This window comes from Cenococcum geophilum (genome assembly GCF_001692895.1).
Source record: "Cenococcum geophilum 1.58 unplaced genomic scaffold K441scaffold_30, whole genome shotgun sequence".
NCBI lineage: Eukaryota > Fungi > Ascomycota > Dothideomycetes > Gloniales > Gloniaceae > Cenococcum > Cenococcum geophilum.
The window spans coordinates 1,770,945-1,798,265 of NW_027137588.1; the positions used below are offsets into that span (position 1 = coordinate 1,770,945).

General features: G+C 42.9%; 8 protein-coding genes across 8 annotated transcripts; 3 read left to right on the plus strand and 5 right to left on the minus strand.

Annotated features, from left to right (window-relative positions):
* Positions 1-5,530: 5,530 nt before the first annotated feature.
* Positions 5,531-6,070, minus strand: K441DRAFT_173150 (uncharacterized protein). Its single transcript, XM_067640328.1, has one exon. It carries the CDS (start codon positions 6,033-6,035, stop codon positions 5,571-5,573), a length of 465 nt encoding a protein of 154 aa, XP_067502392.1. The 5' UTR covers positions 6,036-6,070; the 3' UTR covers positions 5,531-5,570.
* A 642-nt stretch (positions 6,071-6,712) lies between these two features.
* On the plus strand, positions 6,713-8,162 carry K441DRAFT_678704 (uncharacterized protein; the record flags this gene model as incomplete). Its single annotated transcript, XM_067651184.1, has 4 exons — positions 6,713-7,049; positions 7,086-7,202; positions 7,260-7,502; positions 7,561-8,162. 4 exons carry the CDS (start codon positions 6,713-6,715, stop codon positions 8,160-8,162), a joined length of 1,299 nt encoding a protein of 432 aa, XP_067502393.1.
* A 212-nt stretch (positions 8,163-8,374) lies between these two features.
* Positions 8,375-9,499, plus strand: K441DRAFT_662564 (uncharacterized protein). Its single transcript, XM_067649062.1, has 2 exons — positions 8,375-8,650; positions 8,702-9,499. Exon 2 carries the CDS (start codon positions 8,792-8,794, stop codon positions 9,071-9,073), a length of 282 nt encoding a protein of 93 aa, XP_067502394.1. The 5' UTR covers positions 8,375-8,650; positions 8,702-8,791; the 3' UTR covers positions 9,074-9,499.
* Positions 9,500-9,780: 281 nt separating this feature from the next.
* K441DRAFT_662565 (uncharacterized protein) lies at positions 9,781-10,217 on the minus strand. The gene is made up of 2 exons (XM_067649063.1): positions 10,197-10,217; positions 9,781-10,147 (listed from the first exon to the last, which is right to left on the minus strand). The coding sequence occupies exons 1-2, from the start codon at positions 10,198-10,200 to the stop codon at positions 9,972-9,974; spliced, it is 180 nt and encodes a 59-aa protein (XP_067502395.1). The 5' UTR covers positions 10,201-10,217; the 3' UTR covers positions 9,781-9,971.
* Positions 10,218-11,202: 985 nt separating this feature from the next.
* On the minus strand, positions 11,203-14,197 carry K441DRAFT_726198 (uncharacterized protein). The gene is made up of 5 exons (XM_067654140.1): positions 14,005-14,197; positions 13,616-13,900; positions 13,484-13,558; positions 12,675-13,426; positions 11,203-12,620 (listed from the first exon to the last, which is right to left on the minus strand). The coding sequence occupies exons 1-5, from the start codon at positions 14,008-14,010 to the stop codon at positions 11,600-11,602; spliced, it is 2,139 nt and encodes a 712-aa protein (XP_067502396.1). The 5' UTR covers positions 14,011-14,197; the 3' UTR covers positions 11,203-11,599.
* Positions 14,198-15,272: 1,075 nt separating this feature from the next.
* K441DRAFT_662569 (uncharacterized protein) lies at positions 15,273-16,116 on the minus strand. Its single transcript, XM_067649064.1, has 2 exons — positions 15,405-16,116; positions 15,273-15,341 (listed from the first exon to the last, which is right to left on the minus strand). Exon 1 carries the CDS (start codon positions 15,997-15,999, stop codon positions 15,670-15,672), a length of 330 nt encoding a protein of 109 aa, XP_067502397.1. The 5' UTR covers positions 16,000-16,116; the 3' UTR covers positions 15,273-15,341; positions 15,405-15,669.
* A 3,467-nt stretch (positions 16,117-19,583) lies between these two features.
* K441DRAFT_678706 (uncharacterized protein) lies at positions 19,584-20,184 on the plus strand (the record flags this gene model as incomplete). The annotated part of the gene is made up of 3 exons (XM_067651185.1): positions 19,584-19,741; positions 19,829-19,839; positions 19,919-20,184. The coding sequence occupies 3 exons, from the start codon at positions 19,584-19,586 to the stop codon at positions 20,182-20,184; spliced, it is 435 nt and encodes a 144-aa protein (XP_067502398.1).
* A 5,818-nt stretch (positions 20,185-26,002) lies between these two features.
* K441DRAFT_568552 (uncharacterized protein) lies at positions 26,003-26,314 on the minus strand (the record flags this gene model as incomplete). The annotated part of the gene is made up of 1 exon (XM_067643835.1): positions 26,003-26,314. A coding segment is annotated over one exon (312 nt), but the record flags the coding sequence as incomplete, so codon positions are not given.
* Between the last annotated feature and the right edge of the window lie 1,007 nt (positions 26,315-27,321).

Genomic DNA, 27,321 nt, shown 5'->3' on the forward strand with positions numbered 1-27,321 from the left:
TTAGTTGAAAAGGCTATAACCTAGATCCTACCTGGTACCCTGTATAGAACTTTATTAGCAGTCCCCATAAGCTTTAAAAATTCTATAGCCGTTACCCTAATAAACCGGGACCGCTAAAGTACCTAGACGAATGGATGGAATGCTAGCATAATAAAGATAATAAGCTACCGGAAGAGCATAAAGATAAGAACGCCCCATGGGCATAATACGGACATATAAAGCCTAAGGGCAGGCTTTTGCGGAGGGGGGGGTAATGTTACGGCACTGACAGAACTTGGCAGAACTTGACTAGCAGAACTTAGTAGAACTTTAAGGTCACGTGACTAGAGGACCGCATAAAAGAACCCTACTTCGACCGGCGCTGCTCTTCTTCTCCTTTCCTTTCTCTAGCTTTAGATCCTCGTTTATAGACTACCAATTGTATAGGCTTGCGCGTCCCTCTTGCTGTACTCGTGCCTCAATTAACTGAGTCGCTAACAATAAGGAGCTAGAGAAAGTCTATAAGATACTAGAAAGCTTTTGGGTATAAAGAATTCTAGAAGTATAACTAAAAGATTTATAGATGGATATATACGAAAACCGAGAAGTAAAGTATATCCTAAGAAGTATAGCAGAGCAGTTTGTAGAAGACTTCTATAAGGGACTAACTTAAGGATATAATAGAGCTACGAGCTTAGTGTTAAGACTCTAGGAGGAATATATTATTAATAGAATCTAGAGGATAGCTAGAAGGGTTACTAGAGAGTGTTTAAATTACTAAAGGAATAAACTAACGAGGTATAAGCTATATGGAGGGCTACAACCTATTAAAAATACTAGAGAGACTATGGGAGGTTATATTATAGGACTTTATTATTAAGTTACTAAAGTTAAAAGATCCTATCACCGGATAAGATTATAACGCGATTTTAGTAATAGTAGATAAGCTTATAAAGTAGGGATACTTTATAGCATATACAGAAGAAATCTCAGCGGAAGATGTTACTAGAATTTACGTTAAAGAAGTATTTATAAGATATGGAGTACTAAGCAAAATTATATTAGATAGAGATTTAAGATTTATAGCAGCATTCTAGAAGGTATTCTTAGCGGAGTAAGGAGTTTAGGCAGCAACTTTTACCGCATATTATCTGTAGATAGACGGTTAAACGAAAAGATTAAATTAAACGCTAGAGCAGTATCTAAGGTATTATGTTAATTATATATAGAATAATTGGGTATTGCTATTACTAGTTATATAGTTTGTATATAATACAATACCTTAAGAAGGAATAGGCATATTACTATTTAAGGTAAATTATGGATATAAGCTAAGAACATTATTGTTATTACAGTAAGTAAAGAAAACGAGTAGTACAGCTAAAGAAAGAATAAAGATATTAATAAATCTTTATATAGACCTTATNNAATTAGNNAANAANGTATAANANANNATNAAAANGTACTATAANNCTAAGAGATCTAAGGGACTAGATCTTAAGGAGGGAGATAAAGTATAGCTACTATATAAAAATTTTAAGAGTTAATAACTAAGTAAGAAGTTAAACTATGTTAGACTAGGACCTTTCGAAATTACGTAAAGAATTTCACCGGTTATATTTAAGTTAAACCTACCAGCCAAAATAAAGATCTACCCTATATAGTATATTGCAATACTAAAGCCAGTATATAGGAATATTAAGCCACTGGTTTATAAAGCAGACATATATAAAGGATAAGAAGAAGATAAATAGTAAGTTTTAAAGATTGTTAGTTATAAGGATGTTAATAATAAAATATAGTATAAGATTAAGTAAATAGGCTACACTAAGACTACCTAGGAGCCACTAGAGAATTTAAAGAACGCTATAGGAAAGGTATAAGAGTATCGGAAGAGATTAGGTTAGGTAGCATTAATAAAAAAAGATCGCCAAAGAATAAGTTACCTAAGGGGGACCTAAGAAGAGTAGTTGCCGAGCTACTTAGATCTATTTCCTTCTTTATTAGAAGAGAATCTATTCTTTTATTACCTAGTTCCTATAAACCTTATTCTATAAGTTTCTATTCCTTAAAATAGACCTTCTTATAAACCTTCTTAAGACGGATTAGTTAAGTGGACGCCGCTAAGCGAGACTTAAGGGCCCATTGCTAAGCATTGGCAGCCTCCTGTTTAGCGTCCCAAGATTAGCGCAATTTAGTAAGAGTAACAGACAGTTTATTATCTAGCCGCGTAGTAGTAGATTAAACATAAGACCCTAAGATAAATTAATTAGGGAACTAGACGACTATTAAGAGTAATAGGTCGCGTATATTTAGCATTAGAGATAGAGTAAATGTTATAGAACGAATAAATATTTGCTTTAGTGCACTTTAAGTAAAAGAACGGTTATCGCGAAGATGGACTCGCTAATATAATATAAACTAACCCCTTTTTTAAACAGCGAGAATATAGAGACGGTATAATCTCACTAAGAGATAATATCGCAGCAATAGTGCGAGCATAATGAGCAGTTAAGGAAGAAGAAATTGCTTTAGGTATAATAAGTAATAATATTAACTAAATTAATTAGATGGACATTATACCTCTAGTAAACGACTTAAAGATGTTTTAAATCTTTAAGGATAAAGATAAAGAGGAGGGAGATAGTGTTACGGACGCTTTAAGTATAATATTATAACTACTAGGAGAGAAGTTAGAAGAAGCTAGTTAGTTAATTTAGGTACAGTCTAAAATAGAACCGGTAGAGCTATGTGACGAGAAATGGTAACTAAGGTTATATGGGGTAATCTATATAATCTATACGATCTATATAATCCGTAATAGAGTAAATAGAGTATACGTATATTATATACAAGAAGGATTTTATAGGAGTACGGTTGTGTATTTAAGGACCCTTAGTCCCTACCTAGATAGTTCCTTCTTTATAGTAATTCTTAGAATATAATTGGAGTTAATCTATTAGGCAACTACTCCACTAGTTATTATTACGTTGTTGACTTTTATACTTGCATTTCCTATATACCTAGCCTATTGATGAGCCCATTGTAGTTCTTGCTACAAGGTTCCGTTACAAAATCTCTGTCTAATATAATTTTACTTAGTACCCTATGTCTTACGAACACTTCTTTTATATAGATCCTAGCGATATCTTCTACTAAGATTTCTTCTGTATATACTATAAAGTATCCCCACTTTATAAGCTTATCTATTATTACTAAGATTACATTATAATCTTATTTAGTAATAGGATCTTTTAATTTTAGCAACTTAATAATAAAGTCCTATAATATAACCTCCTATAGTCTCTCTAGTGTTTTAATAGGTTATAGCCCTCTATATAGCTTATACCTTATTAATTTATTTCTTTAGTAATCTAGATACTCTCTAGTGACCCTTTTAGCTATTCTCTAGATTCCGTTAATAATATACTCCTCTTAAAGTCTTAACACTAAGCCTGTAGCTCTATTATGTCCTTAAGTTAATTACTTATAGAATTCCTCTATAAATTGCTTTACTATACTTCTTAGGATATATGTCGCTTCTTAGTTCTTATATATATCCATCTATAGATCTTCTAGCTGTGCTTTTAGAATTCTTTATACCTAAAAGCTTTCTAGTGTCTTATAAACCTTATCTTATTTTTTATAAGTTGCTATAATCCTCGGATAATTATACCTAATTAGTCTATCTATATCTTTTCGCAGTAAAGCCCCTAATGGCTTCTTATCGTTTTGTAGTTTAGCTTTCTAACTTAGAATATCTACTCGCGTGTTATCTATACCCTTAGTATACTAAATCTCAAAATAGTATTCTGTAAGCATCTCTGCCCATCTAACCTATCTTTAGTTAAGTTCCTTTATTATTAGGAATCCCGTTAGGTTTTTATAATCCGTTTTAACTATAAATAGTTTCTCTATACCTTATAAGAATACTCTCTATTTCTTTAATACTGTAACTATACCTAATAACTCCTTATTATAGATATTATAGTTTAACTTTAGTAGTGTTATTTTCCGACTGTAATATGCTACTAGGTGCTATCTATCTTAATATTTCTATATAAAGCACGCCCCTAGTATATAGTCTAATGCATCTATTTCTATAACCGTTTCTAGTCCTAGTTAATAGATCTTAAGAACTGGCTCCTAAATAAATAACTCCTTAACTTTCCTAAAGAGTTCCCTTTGTTCCTCCCCCTATGCCTATAGTTCTTCTTTCTTAGTTAATCGCGTAATCTCTGTCCAGGGACTCCCTCTTCAGGTTTAGTGCAGTCCCTGCGCTAACCTCATCGGGCATCGCCACTCGCCCCATCAACCCGCCGCTTTTGACGTCTATAAAATGCTCGCCGTCCCGTCGCCAGGCTTCTTCCTCACCATTTCTCCTTAATTCTCTAACGCTATCCTGGCGCCTTTGCTGCCAGGCAGCCCACGCCTTCTGCGCCTCAACTACCTGCCCACTATCTCATCTCCGCCCTCCAATCAAAAATTCGCTCTCGAACCACCCAACATGCTACACGGTTTTCTTAATTTCCCCATTTATCGTTCCTTTACCGCTGCAGGCCGTGATGCTGCTAATACGACTTCCACATGCATCTGGCTATCTGATAGCTTCAGCCAGGTTTGATTTGGATAGCTTTTGGCTCTGCTTTTCTTTTGGATTGTTCTCCCCTCCATCGTTTGGGTATTTTCTAGCGCTCTTTTCCAAGCCTTTCGCAATTGCTCTCGCTACCTGTTGTGGTGGGGTTTCATGCGAAACGCCCGGAATTGGCATGCACGTGGTATTGTGCGACTTGAGGGAGTATAACACCACCGCGCGCACACAACTCATCAAGATGCAACATGCAACATAAAACATGAAACTATCGAACCATTGAACGAACTCTTTGAATTTGAATTGGAACACTGCACTTGAGCAGAGCCTTGTTGATAGTTTGTTGATATTGCGAATCTGACTTGTTATTGACTGATTTGATCCTAGAGCTTGTGGCTCTAGCTGTATCCTGATATCCTCCTTCCAGCGCGATATATTGACGCCAACAACTTCTTCTCCCATCTACTGATCCTCCAGAGTGCAGTTTAGCCTTCGCACTCGACCCGACCACACTGTGATCTTACCTTTCCACCTCTCTAGTTTTCTTATAATTACGCTCTTCCGGCGAAGGTAACCTAACCCCACCAGGATACTAATTCCTTATCTTTCTTCCTGCTCCAACAGCCACCGCTGCAAATTGACTAGAGCTGAGTCTGCCCTACTCCTGGACCTATACAATAGCGCTAATCATGAAATGCCTCATCTCCTAGCGAGTAAAAAATCTTGGCTTTAGCAGAGCAGCATGTGGACCACAAAGAGAACCAAGAGACGATGGATTCACTCCTTAGCGCTGTCCCTAAGTCCAAAATCTGGCTGTTATCCTACCAGCATGCCTCATGATTCAGTCTGCCAGGTCACATTCTGCGACTGTCATCCCTCTTTCCCCCTAAAACTAGATCAAGTTCAAGCAACGGTCTGACAGTGGTGTGTATGGGAAAGGAAGGTAGGAACGGGGGCAGCGCAGGGATTACTCTCAGCTGATGGAGACGCCTTCCTTTAGCTAAACGTCAGAGATTGCTATAATGGGTGTATGTGGTACCAGCTCTACAGCAAGATGGAACAATATCCATGCGATGGCAGGAAGGCTATGCTCCCCGACGTGCGACTTATCCAATAGAGAAAATGCCTCGCCGTTATCTCCATCGTCTCTGCCTTGCTGCGCCCTGGTAAATACTATATCGGCAATTGCTCTGCTGACTTCCTGCGCAAGATGGGTAAGCATCCTTCCGCGCCGGTTGCGCCGGATGGACATATTCCGTCCTAGGATGTGAATCTGTAGTGTAGGAGCAATGGGACTAGGGATCTTATCCTTATCCCTTTTGGCATTGCTGTGACGGATCCCTTTTAGTCTGCTTCGGCGACACGGTCGGATTTGCTTCGCCCTCCGCCACCTCCTAGTCGTTTGGTCCACCAGACCAGATGCCATAGGCAGCTGAAATCGGAAACCAACAGATGTCCTGAGCATGCATAACCCATCGAGTGCTAGAATCGATTATCAGCCATCTTGTCACACAACGAACGCTTAAGGGAGATGCGATCAGCAGGGGTGGAAACCTAGGCATCGTTCGTGCATGGCTTAAAACCTGAGGACAAGCCCAAACATTCCGCAGCGCTGTCAGGGATAGTGAGAAAGGGGCAGTAAGGGATATCTCCACTTGACGGGGTACTTTTGGTCTAGAACCAACCGCACCGTCTGGCTATTTCTCTGGGGCGGCTATGAAAAAGAGGACAGGTGTCTTAGAGAGTTGCGTCATAAACCAGCGCTCCGAAGATGGGATCCTGCCGATCTTGCCGTTGCGCCTGGGCTGCGGGCGCCAACAACCCTACCGGAAGAGGGAGGAGTAATGGTCATACATTGCAACCTCTTGGCTGGATTTATGCACTTTACGCGGCCACTGCAAATGATTCAGGAACGCTTGATATCTGGTTGACATGGATGCAGATCCAGCAGCTGAAGTCAGGCTACGCAAAGGGGCTGAGAGGGTAGGGAGGTGCACGGAGCAAAGGCCGCGAGCGTATAAAATGGCCCACCTTCTCGCTCATGGTTTCTGCTGCCTCACCTGTATTTCCTCCTCATCTTCCCCTCCACCAGATAGCCTTCGATCGTTCGTTCCTGCCTACCTCACCTGCAAACCCATTAAAATGTATACTACTTTCTCCTGTCGGCCCCAGCAGGCGGCCGTCCGTACCCATATGGACACAGCACGTTGTCTTCCGCCAGCCTACAACAAACCCTCTGTTACCATTCCAAGTGGAAAAAGCTGGGCAGGCCCGCAGCATAGCCACAGGGATGCGACTTTGAAATCCCGCGGCATGATAAAAGTCGTAGATCTTACAGGCGACGACAAAGGCAACGAGCCTCATGTGGACAGCTGCGCCAACCATGCTAAAGATGGAAATGACGACGATATTAACGATTTCCCATCTCTCGAAGAAATCCTACACAAGGAGAAGTGGAAGAGAGCTCCGAATCACAAGCGTAATACAGCTGAGCCTGTCCATAATAGCAATTAAGATCCCGCTAGACTAAATAGTGGGAACATGGACTTGGGATCCTCTCAAAAACGCCAATTTTATGGAACACCGGGTCCAACTACGCAGGCTGCTCGTGACGGTTCAGCTAAGGGTAATGGTATGTAGGCATTATCATCATAAAATTACCTCTGCGATCACATCTAACAGTATACAGAAATTTCCGCTGCAATGAGACATAATCATCCCAACAATAATCGCAGCCAAATAAAGGAGGACTGTGCTGAGACACCCTCTACACCTGTCATAGAGATTCTAGCCGGAATGAGTCAGAAACTGGTCCAGAAAAATGTAAAGCCAAACCCTCAACCTACAATCGCCGAGCAAGTTTACAATAGAAGCCTTGACTATGGCTCTGCCCAAGCAGGCAGCAGTGATTTAAGCCCACATGAGAGTCATGGTGCGAGATCTAAACCATATTTAGTTTCTACACGCACGGATTACTTACGATATCCTAGATAAACCAACGGTCCTAGAGAGCGATGATGGCAACAGACCCATTGTGGGTAGTGGAGTGCATAATGATAGCACAAACGGCGGGCCTAGCACTTGCAATCATTCAGTTAACACTGTCAAGAGTGGCGAGAACCCCAGCGCCATGTCTACTAGCGGAGTCCACGTTCAGACTAAGCCGGGCGACGATGGGAACGAATACGAAGACAATGATGACAGTCGGCTTGCACAGTCTCCCAAAGGTCGAGCATGTACTCACTCCCTGCCGCACGATAAGACCGCGGATAAGATACGGAATTACAATGACGTTGAAAATACTTATAGAAGCGTCCAGTCGTCCGGTGAACGTGTTCGCAACATATCTAGTGAACACACCAGACCCTTCAATGGGGATTGGATGGGCAGAGAAGCTCAAAGGGTAACTTTAGCCCGCACCAATTCCCTTCACAGCTCTGCTGAAGAACGAGTAAACGACGAGACTTCGAAGGAGAAGACGTTCAGTAATGTCTGCGCAGGAAGCCCTACTAAGGTAGCAAGTGACGATAATCTTTATGCCAATTACTATTATAATGACGAAGGAGTCTATGATGAGTTTAGAGAACGTTGAGAAGATAAGTTACAACAGAAGCCGTCCGCCTCTGAAATGCTCTTAGAAATAGATCAACCTCTTCTCCCTACCAACATCACTAAGGAGAATGGAATCGTTGGAGCGAGAAAGGGATCATATTAAACCGCTAGTCAACGTAAGCCTAAGATCTTCTAGAAGTATCTCCAAACTACTTCTAATATACCTTCTTTTAGAAGATAACACTTCCCTAGATGCTCCAGTTACCAAGCTTAGCAATGGTATGGACTTTATAAGCCGTCTATCAAAGGAGCAGCAAGCTCAATACGGTCCCCTCGAGGATAAGACATCGCTACGCGATATTAGTGCTCTACCTCAGCAGAATCCTCAACCCCAGAAACGCTCCAGATCCCTTAGACCATCGCCAGCACGCTCTAGCAACACTCCCCTGCTGAATTCTAAACCTATCTTACAGGCGATCTCCTCAAGGGGCAATAGCAGGGGTTAGAAATTGGCCGCGCCCATCATTCGTAAGTAGTGTTATCTCAACTCTAACCTCACGCTCATGCTTACAAGTTCAGATAATGGCCGAGATGTTTGTGTTAGAGACTAATTATTCATGTATTACGAGGGCGAAGATGATGAAAATCAGCCACCGATAGCAAGGGTGGATGAGGTCCTCCCCCAACGATCGACTGAGTGTGCTATGGGCGTATCACCCTTCTAGCCCGGAGGTGCCAAAGGAATTCAACTTCAGGCGCTACGAGATACTTCTCTCAGATCATAGGGATATAATTAAGGTGGAGTGCCTGATGGGATTTGCTGAAGTTGAGGAAAACTGCCAGAACTGCAACGACGCTCCGCATTGGTGTTGGAACAAGAGATTTATGGTCATTGAGAAGAAGATTATTCCCATTGAACGTCAGGCAAAGCGGCGAAGGTTGGGAGTTTAGAAAGGACCAGCGGCATATGTGGAATCAGTCATGAGGCGTACCTGATCCCTTTAAAATCCCTTTAACACTACTTAAATGTGATCTTAGGAGTGACGTTGACCCTATACTCAATAGCAAAGTGGAGGAGAATCTCATAATCAACAAATCAAAGTTTTCTAGTCCTCTAGAATGTAAGACCTTGTATCCACCATGCGAACAGATCGATGCCAAATAATAACCTTAAAGTCTCTAAATGTTAAGTTGCTAGAATCAGACAATATTTTAAAGGCATTAGTAATAACAATAATACCCAGACGCCTCAAATTCAGAGATGCGCTAACTTAATACTGCTCCCATCCTCAGCAAGCGAAGCACTAAGCTTCCTACTCACATTATCGCTTCTTAAATGCGTCTCGCTCGTCACACTGCTAGCAATATTTTTCAGCCGATGGACCTCAACCGGCCCACCATTACCCGTGGTTAGGTCAGTCCTGTTGCTGTAGAAATCTCTCTTTAGACACGAGTGGAAGGGAATAAATTGAAACCCTCTGGGACTCAGAGGGACGATCTCCAGATCAACAGGCGTTGTAGTCGGACGCTTTACCATCCACAATAAAACTGTATTTAGTTGCTTTGTCTGAGCTTGGTGTTGTCTGGCCGCTCGCTTTTGTCTGCTGGGCTGAGTTTTAGGCAAAAGTCACTCTACTGTGAGGCACTCTTGGCCTCAGCTGATACTCCTCTGATAGAGAGTAATTTGCGTTTAATTCACACGAAGAAATATTGATGATAGAGTGAGATGTTGTAAAACATGTTGGTCCCAGTCAGACCATTACTCGCTTCCCTTGTTTGGGTTCAGTTTAGTTTAGGCAGCACACAACACCCAACTTAAACTCCTCACGATATATCCCCCAACAATCGCTTAAACTTTGTGATGCGCATTTTGTCTTGTGTTGTGAGAAAAACTAGGAAAGAAAAAAAAGGAGCAAAATCCATTGAGCGTGCCAGGGGTCGAACCTGGAACTATTACCATTATTAGCACATTTCCCCAATGCGCTAAGGGGTTTTTACTCTTCTGATTCGTAGTCAGACGCCTTGCTAGGGGTTGTTAGCGACAAAGTTGCGCAGAGCAATGGATCAGACTCACCCATTGGGCCACACGCCCTAGATGTTGTTGAACGGTGAATGACAGTAATTATAATATATTCTATAACTTTGTTTATCGAAAATTTGGTCAACTTTTATGGGGTAATACGAGCATTAGCCTTATTATATTCGCTACCGATGAAGTTCATTTCCCACGAGTAATCTTATAAGAACTTAGTTTGATCTAAAAGTGTTATATCTTCTACATGCCTTTTTAGAAACACAAATTTAAGCAAGAGTGATCATTTATTTATTAAAAAGCTTTGTGCCACGTCCGATTACTCAACCTGCGCATTTGATTCTCTGACAGCTTTAACCCTTTATAAAATAAAGTTGCTTTTGTCTGTTCATCAGCACGTAATAAATAGTTCGTCACCGAAGACTTGATTGTCTCTTAATTGTATGAGGAGCTGCGAGTCCCTTTTGCGTGCGGCATGTCTGCATTAATCCATTAATATTTCCAATTGTCTTAATTATGTCCCGATTATGTCAATAATCTTAAATTTTAGTCTTTTTCAGCAGCAGAATCACTTCCTCTGGCCTTGATAGCTCCTAACATCCTGAGATAAAGTGGATACACTCTGAATGGAATTTCTAAACTCTACGGAGGTGCGTCAAAAAAGTTCTGGCGCGCCACCGCCACCGCCAAGGTCTGCCAAGATCCTTCCATTTTCGGAATCTACTCAGTCTCCCATCAATCCAAATCATCAGATACCTTACTAGATACATCAGCGCTAGGCGCAACACCAGGCCTGCAACTGTTTAAAGTACCTAAGTTTCTCTATAAACCCTTCCAAGTATTCAATACCCCTTTCTAAATGAATAACCTCCAGAATATGCCGTGGGATTCGCTCAATCGAAACCCTGAATATTTTGCTGCGGTAGACCCCTCCACCCTTAATCCATGCGCGCTATGCAGTTTACACTTATCAGGTACCCCATTTTAGTTGTCTCCTGCTTCATCTACGGCCATGTAGGCTTAATCATGTTATGGTCTAATAAGATTCCTAGCTAGGTAAGTTGTAGGACCTATTGCAACAAGTATGTCCGCCTAATCTGCGTATGTGTATGCTTAAGTGCCTTATCTTCCTGTATAACTGCATTTCAGCAGTCCCTAGCGCATTCTTTGATAAAGGAATGAGCTGTGGAATCAGGACCGTAGAATAGCGGTACCAAACAATACCTGCCAAGACCTGCCAAGTTTTGCCAAGAAAGGTGGCGCGCCAGAACTTTTTTGATGCACCTCCGTAATGCCATTAGAGTTGAAAATGACAAAGGAAAAACCTATTTAAGTACAGAGGTATCAAAAGGGCCGCAACCTCATAAAATCGCAAGTGTGCCTCCGCAGCAACAGAACTGGTTGTGAGATCCACAGCCCAAGCAGGACCGTTAGTCCAATGCATTTCATGTGTACATGACCTTGTATCTTCCCTTGGTAACGTCCGTGGGGATCATCCGGCGCGATTTGGTCGCGATGTTGTCTACATCTTCGCCGCTCAGACGGTCAACCAGCGTGTTAATGTCCTTGACAGTCACCTCGCCAGGTGCATGTATGAACATGCCGAACGGTTCGCCATTGATATTCTTCCCTGCAATCCTAAAGCTAAACCTGATCGCGGGGTCCTCTGGGAGTGCATCGACGGCGTAACGATGCGAATTCGCGCCATCAGTTAGAAATCCCTGAGCGTGCACGACCGCCCCGTGCGCTAGGTCTTGGTACTTCTTTGAGATGCGGAAATTAACGTAGCCGAATGTGATTAACTGGCTGCTTCCTCTCCCGTAAACTGTCTTTTCGGTACCGCTGAGCAATTGCGTAAATGTCCTTCCCACTTTTGCTGCGGCGCTACCGGCCTGAGACCTATGGTATGCAGCCATATAGTACGCTCGTAGACGAGGGTTCGATGAAGTTTTAAGGTCTCGAAAACCTTGGGCTAGAGAACGGTAGTAGTCAGCCACAAGCGGATCGCACGAGTGAATCAACTCCTTAAATCTTTCCTTGTGTTCATAGCAGTCATGTTTGCACTCCGTGAAGCTCTGCCATATGGGGTTCGCAACGTTGAGATGGCTTCCTGACGGTGAGACTTCCTCTGAGACGTATTTGCGCAATTCTTGCTGTGGAAGTGTTTGGAAGATTAGACAGCACCACAACTCTAACAAATTAAGCTGAAGTTGTGGGACGTCGTCGTCCGTGGAAGCCAAAACAATGAAGATTGATTCCATGTCTGGTGTAGAGTCCCAGACGTGATAATGCAGGCAGGGGTGTCGAGCGCGATACCAAGGATCATTGTGTTTTCTGATCCTTTCTTCCAGGTTAACACTCTGCCCAACGTATAGATAATAGGAAACAGGATCATCAGGTTCCCAAAGAATGTGCATATAGATGCCAGGGCCGTGGCGGGCGACGTCACCACCAATAGCAATCAGACTAACACGAATCAGTGAGCGCCTACTCAAGAATATACATATAGGTTATACATACTCTTCCCGTAGGATGTTTGTTTTCTTGCAGACATCCCAAACTTCGTTGCGGAGATAGTTTGATAAGAAAACATTCCAGTCACTGCGCGTGCTCAGGAAACTCGCGTAGCGCGGCGCGTGCAGCTTCATAACCTTGTGCAGCATGTGCTCGATTATATTGCGAGGATTGATGTTTCCAAGTACTCTCCTAGGATGGCCTTGTAAATGCGCACCATTAGCCACTGGCAGGGCTTCCTTCGGTTCTGAACAGTTCCCTGTGCTCTCATCAACTCTTGATTGAACAGTCTCTATCAATTTTGCTTGCACTGAGATTGGCGGTTTAGGGCGTACGGCGGTCGGATAACGCGCATGTTTATGGTTCCAGACGGAATAAAACAGCGTTGTGAGAAAACCCACCACCTGTTTCTCAGTGGCCTGCCATTGACGCGTATTCATCCACTCTTCTACCATAGCCATACGCTGGTCTCTCTGGCTCCGATTCTCTTGTTCTGGCTTTTCTGGAAAGGCGTCGCTGCTATATTCATAGCTAAACTCAAGGTCAGTAACGATTTCATCAACAAGCTCATTGAAAACATTCGGATCGTCTCTCCACTTGTTAAGCAGCAAAGGACATGTCGCATAAGCCAAGTAGTTACTTTCATCGTCACTTTCGTTATGAGCAACAGCGTTGGCGTCGCGGATCATCTCAACTGGTGTGTCCTCTATTCCATTCTTAATCTTAGCCCACTTGTCGCTGCAGGACTTGCCCTCGTCCTAGTACATTTCAGTTAACATGCTATAGAGAGATGTGGGATGAGCTGTGCCACTTACGTCCTTCATGCGGAGCAAGACTTTATCCTTGTTAGACAGAGTTTCGTAGCTGTCAGGGAACTTTTTCGATGAGCCCTAGGACTACTTAGCCAGCTGAATGTGAATTGTGTGAGAGAAAGATGAGGGACCTACCGATCTAATGAAGGAAGCCCTGCGTTTTCTAGCTGAAGATGCCTCGTTGTCGACATTGTTAGGGTCAGCCCTGGAGAACGCAGTTTCTGGGGTGACGGTGGCAGCGGCAGCAACAGCAGTGAGCTTCTTAGAAGCCGGTGTCTTTTGTGTGTTCACTATCTTGCCCTTTTTGTCTTTGTCGTCAGACGTTTTGTGCTCAGTGATCTCCTTATTGTCGTTTGTCTCAGCAACTGGAGTGACCTCGCGAGCGCTACCCTTGTTGTTTCCCTTGGTAACCCTTGAGGACTTTTGTTTGGTTTACGTTAGCTTTTGACTTGGAAGTTGCGCAGGGTGTTCTCGTGCCCAAGGATATGGGAAGAGTTGATTTTAGCCAGCGGGACAGGATTTACTTTCATCTCGACTTCGACAGTGGCGACAACGGCAGCATTTGCTTCAGCAGCTTCAGTGGTGTCAGATATTTTTTTTCGACAGACTCCTCTTTGACTTCTGCAGAGCCTACGGGAATGTCAGGACTACGTCGATTGCTTGTCTAAGACGAATCGCAGCTCAAAGACATTGAAAGAGCAGGTGACTTAGCTGGACAGCTTGACTAGAGTTGAGTGGAAACTGTGCTGAGAGAATGGAGTACTCACCTCGCCTTAAGTCTCCACGAACGGCAGTATTAGCCGGTGTGATTGACGAGGATTGAATTGGATCGGATTAAGAGTGCAGAGAAGGAGCTTGATTTGATGAGAGATTTAGCTGTAGCGGTGTCTCAAAATTGGCGTTGTAAAGTGTGGTGAAGCGAAGAGAACGGGTCTAAGCTTTCTATGCGAATTGCAGCAATCGGAGTGACCTTAGTAGAGGGTATACGCCAAGAAATGATCGCATGACCGGGTAGTGAATGTGTGGGACCATGTGAAGTTTGACCATTCACTGCTTGTTTTTCACACGAAAGTGTGACACGAAAGTCCCATAGTAACATGTCAGGCTTCATACTCTAAATGTCTAGGGATCATCTCAACCGATGGCTTCAGCATGGTGTCCTACGATGACCGAGTCACTTGTGATAGTAGGCCGATTAATTGCCTGTTTGGCTAACATAGTCCTCTGCCGCGGAACGTATGGGACAAATTGGATATCTTTCCTCATTTAGACTATAGGTTAAGTGGATAGGGCGGCTAAGGGATTACTTTAAGAGTAGTCAAAAATGGACTGTGGGCTCTAAGAGCGACAGAGGATAGGTCTTATATGTGGAACTTTTCTTGCTGATTTTGCGCCCCTTCCCGCTTGGCTCCAGCAACAAGCATGTGGCATACTCATGGAACATGGTGGCTTTGCATAGATGCCATAGTGCATTAATATTGGCCTCTTCGCCTGTGATATTAAAGCGGCACAGTCAAATCATAAGAAGCTATAATGCTCCAGGAACCAGATCCAATCGCTGATTGATGATGGGTTGTCCAATAGTAAGGAAAGGCAGAGTTCAGCCGCTCTCTGGAGAAACTGATATCCCATGTTGGAGAGTCAGGATAGGTCCAGGCCTGAGGCAAATTTAATCCACCAGAAGCGAAAACACGGCAAAGCTGAAAGGCGTCTCGGTAGTGCTGCTGTGGCTTTATGCAAACACACATTGTTTTTTTTTTTTTTTGTCATCGACATCAGAATCGCCGATGGATCCCCTAGTCGTGCTCGCAGAACCCCAAGCTCATTCCTGCGCCCTCCCGTCTCTATTGCTGTCTAAGCCTTGCAACAGCTGTAAGTTAGCGGTTTGTAGATATTAGCTGTGATAGGGTGTTCGAGGACTCATCTTCTGCGCCCATTTGCGTTCCACCGCCGCCCTCCCAACAGAAACTCAGGACTATCTGACTCACCGGCATCTTCATTGAAGACAAATGCCTCATCCTGTTGCTCTGATTGTGGCGTTTAGAGTCCGAACCAAGTTCTGCAAATGACGTGCCAAGAATTAGACAGGTAGCAAGGTGGAGGCAGGAGATAAGTTGGGTTATACGCGAACAGCAGACATATATTTCAACCTCGTCAGCCTTGGCCTCTTAAAGAATTGGAACTCACCTTTACGCTTTTTTGAGGCAGTGTGGTTGGCTGAACACGCGGTTTAAGCCTGGCGTTGCGTTACTCCAAGATGGCGCAAGATTGCCTCGTACATTCAAATGATTGAGCGGAGGGTAAGACACTGGATACGCTGATCGCGCATGATATCTGGGTATTTTGAGCGCGTCGTAAGTGTAGAAGGTATTGCTAATAAAGACATAGTGTGGTGGTGTCGGGTTCGAATGCGAAGGGCAAAGCTGCACTCTGGAGGTGGGTGCGTAAATATGGACGCTGGACGTGTTGGAAGCGGTTGACAAGGTTGTAGGGAGGGTACAGCATAAGAAATGGTCCATTCTGCCTCTTGGAATAACTGGAGTATATCAGTCAGCTGAAGAATTGAATTCTATCTCTTGAAAGCATCTGCTAATATGGTTGGGTAGTATCTATGTTTCGTCGTGGTGTTCTACCATGTTCTGCCACTTTCTGCCAAGAATTGAGGAGACATAGTATCCAAATTCCGAGCATTCACAGGTTATCCCACCACAATAGTTATTAAGAGTTAAAGATTAAAGAGGTGGAACCTTTTTTTTTTTTTGGCTTTGTGTGGCTAGCGTGGTGACCGCTCGTTACTGCGCCACTAAAAATGTATCGGCCTGATACCACAGTAGACGTTTAAAGCGGCGAGTTTGCTAAGTGGGGCCGCGATATCTAAACAGCCAGGAAAAAGTCCCTGTTGTAAATGGGAGTACCTGCCAGCCAGTAGAAGGAAGCTACATGGCCCCGTCTGGAACCGTGGCGTTCACTCGTTACTTGCAATGTATCATTGGGATATTTCAGGGTTAAATTGCAGGAGTTGGATATGCTTTGTGCGTGTATTTAGTTATGCTGGATCTCCGTTGGTCTAAGTCAATCAATCAAGTTGCTCAATGGTACTTCTCGTGTACCTCGTTTTACAACAGTCCCACTATACTTGTTGGCTGTGGCCTAAAACACTCAGGCATCAAACATTTGGCAACTCTTTCTTCTCGCAAACTGCTTTGTTATCAACACAAATATTTGTTATTTGTTAGCACAACTGTTTGTTGTTTCTGACACAACTGTCTTGTATTTGCACAGCATAACTGATTGCTGTACAAACCAGTTTGCTTACGAGTTTATATGATTCAGATTGGGTATATCTAGACACTGCATCACTCTCCCTCCTAGATCGACAGAACAAGAACGGAATATCAACTAGTTTCAGCTTTTGCACTCTATATGACCATAGCCTTGCCGTTCTAACAATACTTAAAGAGGCAGCGTCCCGGGACCGAGTTTACGTCTGACCGGAGAGATGAACCAGGACTCCTGGGAGCTACTTCGCTTCACACGCCGAGGTTCAGCTCATGAGCTATTTCATTTACAAAAACTATATTTTTCGAGATTGTACCGGATGGGAAACAGCTGACGATGACTTCCTGCAGCTTTTCTTGCTCCAAACAAGAAATAAGCGGACGAAGATCCTTATTGCCCATGAGAAGGATGTTTGCACTAAATGTCAAGCCTTTGCGGACCATGCAAAATTCCGTACACAGATTGTATTTGATTTCAAAGTACTTAGGCCCCTGCGAGGGGATACCGCACAAGTGATCCATAACGGCCAGAGTTACGGCGGAATGAATAATTACGGAGGCGGCAACCAGATGTTTAGTGGCGGAACATTAAACTTTATGTCTAGCCCCAATAGAACTCTCTAGAATATTTACTACTTATATCAACCGGTCCATGAGGCTACGCTTTACCACTTACAGACTAGTGGATACACGGGGCTACTATTCTTAAAAGACCCAAAATCGGGAACCTTGCTTAGCTAACCCATTCTCCAGTCGCCTAACCTGCTGGAACCTCCGTCCAGCCGCAAGTTTCTGGCGGCACCAATTTTCAAGCCGCACACTAGTCTGAGAATTCTCCAGGAAATTAAGCTGGTGTTTAAGTACATGATATACTACAGGCCATCTAATTTTTGAGCCGGAATCGGGAACCTTGCCTAGGCAACTGTTAGCGCCTTGGCGGGTGGCTGACCCGAAACGAAAGATCACGGGGTACGGTGGATTGTGCCTAGCTTACCCTTGCGCCCCCGCTGGGGACTGGAAAACAGCTCCATCTCTCATCCTTTGCTACATTCCATGCACCGCCGCCCAGGATGTCACAAACGCTTCCGCTTCTTCAGGGAAGGATTACGTTAAAGTCAGCTCTCGAAGATGACGAAGACATACTTCAAAGACTAACATATCCCAAGCAACGAATCGATTTCTTTCTCTAGGTCTCTTTCCGGTCGATGATGACGATGAAGGATCGCTAAGGTTCCGTGTCTCGCCTTGTTGCACTGTAATCGACGACTTCGAAGATCACCGTCCACTTCGCGCGCGAGGGATAACTATGGGTCTACCGCGTTGTCACAGAGGCAGTCGAACGAACAGTCACACAACACAACATCATCTCCTCAACGCCCTCCTACTAGCCCATCGGACGAAGAATAGCTGAGCTCTATTCTCGGGGGTTCACCTTGCCATTATCGAACGAACGTGTCCAGATCAAACTATACAGACCTAAAGTGCGCACGTCGCCTCACGTTCCCGACTAATAGACCCAAAACTAGTTTCCACAACACTGCAGACTCAATAAGTTAGCTGGAGAAATACTCTTATACAAGGCGGCGGGTTGGAGAACAGCCAGACGAAGGTGGTGACCGTAGAAATTAGGCGCCGCAACTCTTCGTCGGTTTAAGCTCCCACCCTCACTTTCGTCTGGCCGCCGCTTCGTCTGGCCGTCAATTTCGCCCAGCCGTCACGTCCCCGCTCGCTTTCGTCTGGCCGCCGCTTTCGTCTGGCCGCCACTTTCGTCGCGACTACCCAAGTTTTAGTCTAGCTAGTGGACGCCCAACCTAGCCTCTCATATCTCATCAGCTCCTCATCCCTCAAATAATCTGCGGACAATCGTCAGAAAACTGCGGCCCGCAGCTTAGGGCCCGCAGTCCCCAACTGTTAATCCCTCCACACCATTTAACCGTTATCAGCCTTCATTTGGACTGCGAGTTTTTGTAGCGTTTTCTTTGGCACATGGACTACTGGAGAATGAAAGCAGTTGTAATTAGGTATTTTTTATTCAGTTTTGGCTGCACATTTTATTTTCTTTAACTTATCTCCCTTTTCCTGCCGCCTTTTTTTTTTTTACTAACATCGCCCGTTTTATAGCTTCCAATCCCCAGCATTAGAGGCCTTAAAATTCTATAACTTTAATTTTATCCTCCGCTAACCGGGATGTCAAGTGCTGCCTTAAGTTAGGGCCATTTTCTTCATGCCTCTGTTTCTTGCTCCCATTTCGAATATATAAGGCCCTCTCTCCCGCTAGTTCCTTCAACATTTCCATCTTAATGAAGCATGACCCTTCTTCCCCAGCTTTAACACCGCGTTCTTGACAGTCATCCCCGTAGTCTTTCCCATGAAGACGGCCAACTGATTGTACAGGAGGCTAAAGAGGAGTAAAGATCAGTCTTCCAGTTAACCGATCAAGAGTGGCTCGACTAGGTTGGATGCAGGTGAGTTGGTCGGGATCGACCTAACCGCGACCCACACCCCTTACATACTACTGACGCGTAGTAGCAGAAGAAAAGAAGATAGCAACCACCCCACTTCTCTTTAGGTCAATAGTCGTCCTATGTACCTTCCCACCCTTATTATAGCCGTGCCCAACCCGTACCTTCATGGAACTAGGAGCCAGACACATTCAAGAAGCGATTGTTCTAGAGCACCAAGCGAAAGGCAGCCCTTAAGAACGCCGGGGTAATCTTAAGCACCGAAGTGATATATCTCCGAGCGACGATCATGGAATTGAATATCTACGAGCCTAAGATGGCGTGAGTCACTACGTACGGGCGGTTCGGTTGGGGAGGCTCCCAATGCCAAAGGCGGCAAGCAAGTCCCGCATGGAGATGGCTGAGGATGAGATACCAGACCACAGGGCGCAAGACCTGAGCGAGGAACAGCTGAATCAAGCATACTCCCTCACACATGGCAACTTCGGACTTATGATTCCGGACCAGACCTATAGCATAAAGTCAGCCTGCACTTTTCAATCAGCAGTCATGACGGTTCTGTCTGGATGAAGGTTACTCCGAGTAACTTTCTGCTTGCTGCTAATCAGCCGCCTTAGAGGTCAGTGGCTTCCTAGGTACCGCGCTGAGGAGTTCAAGGTCGATGAAAGCATCCATCGCCTAACAACAAATCATCACAGCACTAGGAGAACAGGATGATCACGACCGAGCTTGTCCACCCTTTGAGCAGCCGCTGACGTCGCACCAGGATCATACGCATCGCGACCTTCAACCGGCAACTCAGCGCCAGTCGAAGGCGGCGACAGCAGCAACCTTTGATTTGAAAGAGCCGCCTGACGTCAATGGATACAAGAGAGCGCCATGGGCTCTTTGCTTTCCTCTTACAAGCTCCCGGATTTGGGCTCCCTCTAAGAATAGTAGGAAGAATGTTATTGGACATGACTAGGTCCATTTCCTGGCCCTGTCAACTTCTAGTTCCTATTTCTAGTCTTTCTATTTTAATTTCGGTCATATTTTGACCCCTCTAGGGTATATAATCAACACTGCCCTTCACAACAGTTTGTTATTAACATACATATAACCCTTTCAACCCGCCCTTCATGATAAAACATCGTTGTCTTTAGGTAGCTCCACTACGTTAACTCTCAGTACTTAGTAATCAAATACTAGGTAAACCGAGCGCTTGGTCACCTGAGTGCTTTATTGCCCTTAAATGGTGGGCTTTCCGCCGATAAGTCTAAATTTAGAGAAAGCGCCCAGTTATTGATGCTGGGTGATTCGATTGCTTGATTCGCTAGCATGCACCAGCGATAGCGTGCCTATTAGTAAAACCTTTCCCCACTCCAAACAACCTCCGTGCTAACCATTTGACAGATCATATCATTTATTTCTTACATATTTGCCCAACATCATAGATCGAGCAAATCCAACATGCTGCACCAAAGATATATATCTGTTACCTGAGGAATACTAGCCTTAAAAGGCTGTAATGGCCCCAGGACAGCTTAACCCCCAGTCGTCCTGGGTCCGCTAAACTATAAATGGTATAGTTCATAATTTCTTTCCACTGCTTCTGCTCTATTTTCATTAACTTTTCACACCTAGCTCCCCTCAGTGCTTAGAATCAGTTTGGTTAGAACTGAGCAGCCATGCTGCATCAACACTTATCTTTCTCATCAGCAGCCATTTGCGAATCTATCTCGCGCTTCACACGGATTTTATCATAATACCATAACCAGATAGTACATATGGTTAGACCTGGAGAATATAGGTTACACAACTTGACTCCACACAATTTAATTTAGAATGGATTGCTAACTATCGCAGATTAACAACGCGTTTCCATAAGATATGAGATTTTTCTCCCTGCAACAGAAAAGCCAAGGCGTCGTGATCAATTGAAAACCGAGCGAACTATTAAATACAGTCATTAAACTCCATAGGAAGAGATGGAACCTGGAGTAAGGTTATCATCTCATCTCTTAACAGCTCCAAATCTCGGCTTTCTCCTAGTATTTCTACTCTCTTCTCTAATCTCCAGCATGGAACACTACCACTCCCGTCTTCCCAAAGCATTCTTACATGGCCGCCGTTGAAAGAGATTCAACTGTATTTACCTGTAACCCTAAAACTTGCTTAGTTATGGAGCTAACCTGTGACTGTTCTCTATAGGGTCGGTTTTAATTTGGAGTATACTCATCTTCTAGGTGGGAGACGGGCTTCCTTACTTGGTACTTTCTCTTTTTAGTTGGGATTTACCCTTAGTAGGTAGTGTATTGTTGTTGCTGTCGTTGCTGATTATAATAACATCCTGCTTAAGTGACTTGCTAACGGTGCCCTAGCTGTGGTACTTCTTGTACCTACTAGGATATTCTTTACTACTTAGGTTAATGACTTAGCTGCCATGCTCCTGTTTATTTTACCGCTTGTCGTTATGTTTACTATTTTCCTTCTTTCCTTACTCTTTAGTATCTTTACGTTCCTCCTTTGATTGATTCTTATCTTACCCTTTACATTACTTTTTGGGGTTTCCTAAAAGTTGCCTCTTGCCTTGCTTCTTGTCTTAATTGTAGTTTTGTCTCCTCTCTTACACCTTACTTTACTTATCGTTGTTATCTTTCTCGCTTCCCTTCCCCTCCTTTGTGTCATTATACTTATTGTCTTACTTTTTATCTTGATTACCTTCGTGCTTATTGGGGATTTGATCACCTGGATTGTTGTCTCGTTTCTTATGCTTCCCGTAGTATGTCTCATTGCGTTTGTGGGTGATATTGTTGTCTAGCTCTTCAACGTGTGCCCTATCTTGCCTCCCTTGCTTGTGTTCTTTGGCTCCTTGCTGATGATTACTAATGAGATCTCCTAAGGTAAGGAACCTAAATATAATGTTGGTATATGTTTATAATCCCCAGTCATCAAACTAAGGTTCTGGAAGAGACGGGTACTTAGGCAGCTCTCTTTGTGCCTAAGAATTTAGAGTGCTAATGTGTGGCCGCATTTGTTAGTGGGCATTGGTGCTATTGAGGGAATCAGCGTGTGTCATAATAGAAATCAACACAGGTAAGTCTTAATCGTTATACTAAGGATTGATAATTAAGAATTGAGTAAGTGTTGGATGGCCGTCGCTGACCCATTGTCCGTAGGCGAGTCTTAAGTACTAGCCTAGCCCTGGCATGCTGAGCCAGCCTCCTGATAGATGCATAAAACCTAACATAGCCTCGACAAGGGCAGACGCATTGGGTGTCACCGATGTTGCAAGGAGCGGTCGGTCACACCTTGGTCCGGACGTCACAATTCGCCCTTTGCTGCATATCCTCCGAGGCAATGGCATTGCTAACATCAACTTAAGGTGAAGGCTGTTCAAATCTGCCCCTGACTCTGTTAGAGAATGAACTACTCAGGCAATTATGATACTCGATTGCAACCCCCCCCCCCCCCCCCCCGGGGGCCCGGTGGCGACACGCTGAGATAGCCCCTTTTTCTAGGCGGGTCTAAATGATGATTCACGAGTAATCATGCTATCGACAGTCGGATTGCATCATCTCCAGAGATCTAGGTGAGGATATTTAATGGTATCCTAAAAGGAGGAAAGTTCTACTAACGTCGATTCTAGTCGTAACCTAGCTGCTCGAATTTTGGTGCCGCTTTTTGATTGACGCACGAGTTGCTGGCGCTGGGCCATTGATGGCGATGGCTGAAGCGTTTTCACCGTTGATCGATGCAAGCCACGCCATTACGCAAGCGTTTGCAGGCTGTTGGTTTAGAGAGCCTTGGAAGGAGTGAATGTTTCCTTGTAAGTTCCATCCCCTTTAACGCCACGCTCATGCAGAGGCGTAGCAGAACCACGCAACGCGTTGATACTTGGAGAGCCTAGAGACTGACTTCAAGCTCCACATTTGGATTTCCATGAGGTCAGTGGCAGGATATAAGGATTAACCTCTGAAGGCGCAGCTCTTTCCTCCTGCAGCAACAGTCTGCATATCCTCCGGGGTAATGGCGTTACTAACATATAATACAGTCAACTTAAAGTGAAGGCTGTGCAAATCCTGCCCCTGACTCCGATAGAGAATATACTGCTCAGGCAACTGTGATACTTAGTTATACCCCGTAGCTCACAGCCAGACAGGCTAAGATACCCCCTTTGAATCACTTCAGCCGCTGAAGGTACGTCACAAGGAGGGTGCAATCCACCACAAGGAGGGTTTCGATTACACATCACTTGACTTGGCCGATGAACGCGTGACTCTTATTGGTTTATGCTCTTCCTTCCATCACAGTGCGCCTTATGTGAGGCTCAGCAAATTTATGCGCTATCTCTATCCCCTAGCTATCCTAGTGACATCACTAAGGCTGATGGTATGAGGTACCTAGCATGTCGCATAAGAAGTCAAAGCAGAGGCGCTGGGGTCTGTGATTAATTGTTAGGATGAGTCCTGAGGCGCAGTTTATTACTTTTATTCAGCAGGGGAAGGGGCAAAAATATATAAGGCTTCATATCTCAGTCTAGCTGCATAGGAGTAGAGCATTCTAGACCATCTTCCTCTTCTAAATATAATTCTACTGTCAGCATTATACAGTCACGCTTTTGCCAATGGACGTGTACAATTCAGATGCAACTACAATGATAAATAGCCAGACTGGAGTACGCAGGAATGCCCGCCCTCTATAGGATGCTGCTGACATGCTTAGGAGGTCGTTTATAATTCCTGAGGCTATATAAGCCAGCATGCTTAGGAGGTCGTTTATAATTCCTGAGGCTATATAAGCCAGCATGCTTAGGAGGTCGTTTATAATTCCTGAGGCTATATAAGCCAGGTTAAAGCAGTAGGCGGTGTATGTAATACTCACTCTTAAGGCTTTTATCTAACTTATCAATTAAGCAGGAGGTGGAAGCTACATTAAGTCTAGAAAGGAAGGAAAACTCAGTTTACATCAAGCCTTAAACAGAAGGGAGCAGCGGGCTAAACTCGTAAAACTATACTGGACTTAGCAAGAGACCTATATTTATTCTAATTTGTAAGTTTCTTTTTGGTACTGTTTAAGACTGCTTTACCTGACTCCTTTAGGGCACCGGCGAATGACTGTGGACTTACTAAACTGAAGCATAAGCTTGAGAATCACTCTAGCTATACAATGAGGCATCTGGGGGAACTTGACGACAGAGTTAATGAATTCGAAGAAGGAATTAAAGAACTTAAAACCAGGTTTAAAGAACACGAAGCTAGTATTAAAGAGCTCTAAGACGCTAGAAGTGGGGGATCGCAACCTTCTGCAACACTTTGTATTATACAGCTACTGTTATGGGTATTGTTTCAGGCTGCAGTGACTTGGATTACTATCGCTGCCGTAGGCAGCATAGCTTGGCCGAGAGCGGAGTTGTCGCCTTGTGTTGCATATGGACCGGTGTTAATCGAGTAGTCGTAGTACTCGTCCAAATCCTTATTCCCGAACATTCCTCCTCTTTTCTTTAAGTGCCTAGTTATATACTATAGCCTAAGGGAACCTTAATGCACCATTTCCATAGATCACATCTTAAAGGGAACAATACGTAAGAGAGCTTTTGATTCTATTATATTTAAACGCAGTGTCGAGTAGTACAAATTTAAATACTAGGAAATTGTTACTAGAATAAAGTCAGTACTAGGAGGATGCTCCTTGGCTAAGCTTTTTCCTAGTAGGTTAGTCCCAGGAGAATGTTCCCAGTAGAATTCGCTCCTAGTTGATTGGTCCTAGGAGAATATTCCCAGGAATAGCCTACTAGGAGACAAGGGTGCCTAGGACCAATTGACTAGGAGATAAGGGCGCCTGGGCGAATTCTCCTGGGAACATTCTCCTAGGACTAACCTACTAGGAAAAAGCTTTAACCTAGAAGCATCCTCCTAGTACTAGCTTTATCCTAGTAACAATTTCCTAGTATGTTGGGTCTCCTAGGATGTAGTTTTGCCTAAGAACCTTTTCCCTAGTATAATATCTTAAGAAACTGCTCTATATAATTTATTCTGGCAGAATATCTTAATGCTAGATATATTTAAGGCATCATTTAGTTTTTTGAATAGATTTTAAAGTATTACCTAAAACTACGCATAAAGGAAAATGTAGGTCTGGTGCGTTAGCCCAAGCTAAGACCTCTAATATCCACATTTTTTTATCTATTATGTCACCTTCTATTTAAGTCTACTTAGTCTAAATAAATAGGTCTAAGTTGGGTTTGTTACTGCAGTTCCTTTTATATTTTATTAAATAATATACTCTAACCTTTCTTACTAAACTATCTAGGTGCATTTAATAATTCGTATTAGAAGTTGGAATCTGCTAAGTCGTGGCTGTGTAGAGAGTGATGACGTCAGCTAAGCGGGACCAGAAACGGTTCCTCCATAGCCAAGCGAATTACAATAGCGTTTACCTTTTAAGGAGTTCTACGGAATCTCCTATTAGTTCATCTTATAAACAGAAAGGTACCCATCTCCGCGGCTAGGCATAATGACGTCATATTATTGGAGGGTTCAAAAATAGATCTCCAGTTTAACCAATAACCGTAACGGTTCAGCCTATTTCACTTAGCTTAATTATTTTTAAGCGTTCCAAATCTAGAAAACTAAGGGAGTAGAAAATAGATCCCTAGCAAAGCCACATCCGGGTATATAATTTTAGCATAGTGTCCAGGAATTTATTAGATTAGCCTTACTCTAGATTTTATAGACTATTAGCCCATAAAATATATTGCAATCCCATTCTATAATACTTATATCGTGTAGGTTGGCGATTAGCTAAGCAATATCTATTAAAGTAAGTATATAGGTTTTACTATGATAGGGAGCAAGGGTTAGGCTTAGCGTCTCGCTTAGCTCTTCAATCCCTAGGTACGATTGCCTCCAAAAGCGGCGACAGAAACCTCCAAAAACGGAGGCAATAGTCCCTGGACATAGAGTTACTGTAGTAAATAGCTTAATATCTTTTAACCACTGCGCTATAAACCTTCTGCAGTAATTACAAAACCCTAGAAACAATCTTAACTGCGTAATATTCTTTAGTTCTCGCCAATTTACTATAGCCTTAATCTTCTTTAGATCTATACTAAGTTAGCCTAGTTTAATAATAAATCTAACAAAATCTATCTTTCTGGTAAAGAACTCGTATTTCTTAATTACTACTAGTATCTGTTCTTCTTATAGTCTCTTTAAGACCTATTTAACGTGTTCCTCGTGTTCTTCCTTAGTTATTAAGTAGATAATAATATTATTAAGGTATACCATAATAAATTTATCTAAGTATTCTCTTAATATATTATTAATGCGCTTCTAAAACATTGCCGGTGTGTTTATAAGCCTAAACTATATAACTAATAGTTTGTACAGTCCTTCCTTTATCCTAAAGGCTGCCTTTTATTTATTGCCTTCCTTAATCCTAATCTAATAGTACGCCTATCTTAGGTCTATCTTTGTAAAGATTTGCGTATTACTTATCCTATTTTAGATTTTGCTAATTAAGGGTAAAGGATATCTATCCTTTCTAGTAATGCTGTTTAACAGTCTATAGTTAATATATAGCCTTAGTTTACCATTTTTCTTTAGTATAAATAGTACTGGATATCCCTTTTATAGATTTTTTTTTAAATAAACTCTTTTAGTGCTCTACTTTCTTCTTTAGTAAGCTTATAAATTGGAAAAAACCTTAGACTTATTTCTAGTTCTAATTCTATTTTATAGTCCTATACTATATATTCTAACAGCTTCTTACTTTCTAGTAACTATAGTTTTTTGCCGTACTTATAGTATCTCTTTAGTATATAACTTAAGCCCCGCTTAGTCTCTTTATATATTGCTCCGACTTAGTACTATACTATCTTAACTTATTATTATATTTTATGGCGTTAAGTATCTCTAATATTGACCTAACCTATAATCTAATTAATCTTTGGATTATATTCCTGTAACTAAGGCATTTCTAGTACTACCTTATTATTGCCTAATAGTAATATATCGAAAGATATCTTAATTTATTTACCTTTAACGGTTAGCTAAATAGGTCCTATTTTAAGATTAATAATCCCTCCTCCGTAGGTTATTAGATCTCCTAAAATTATAAC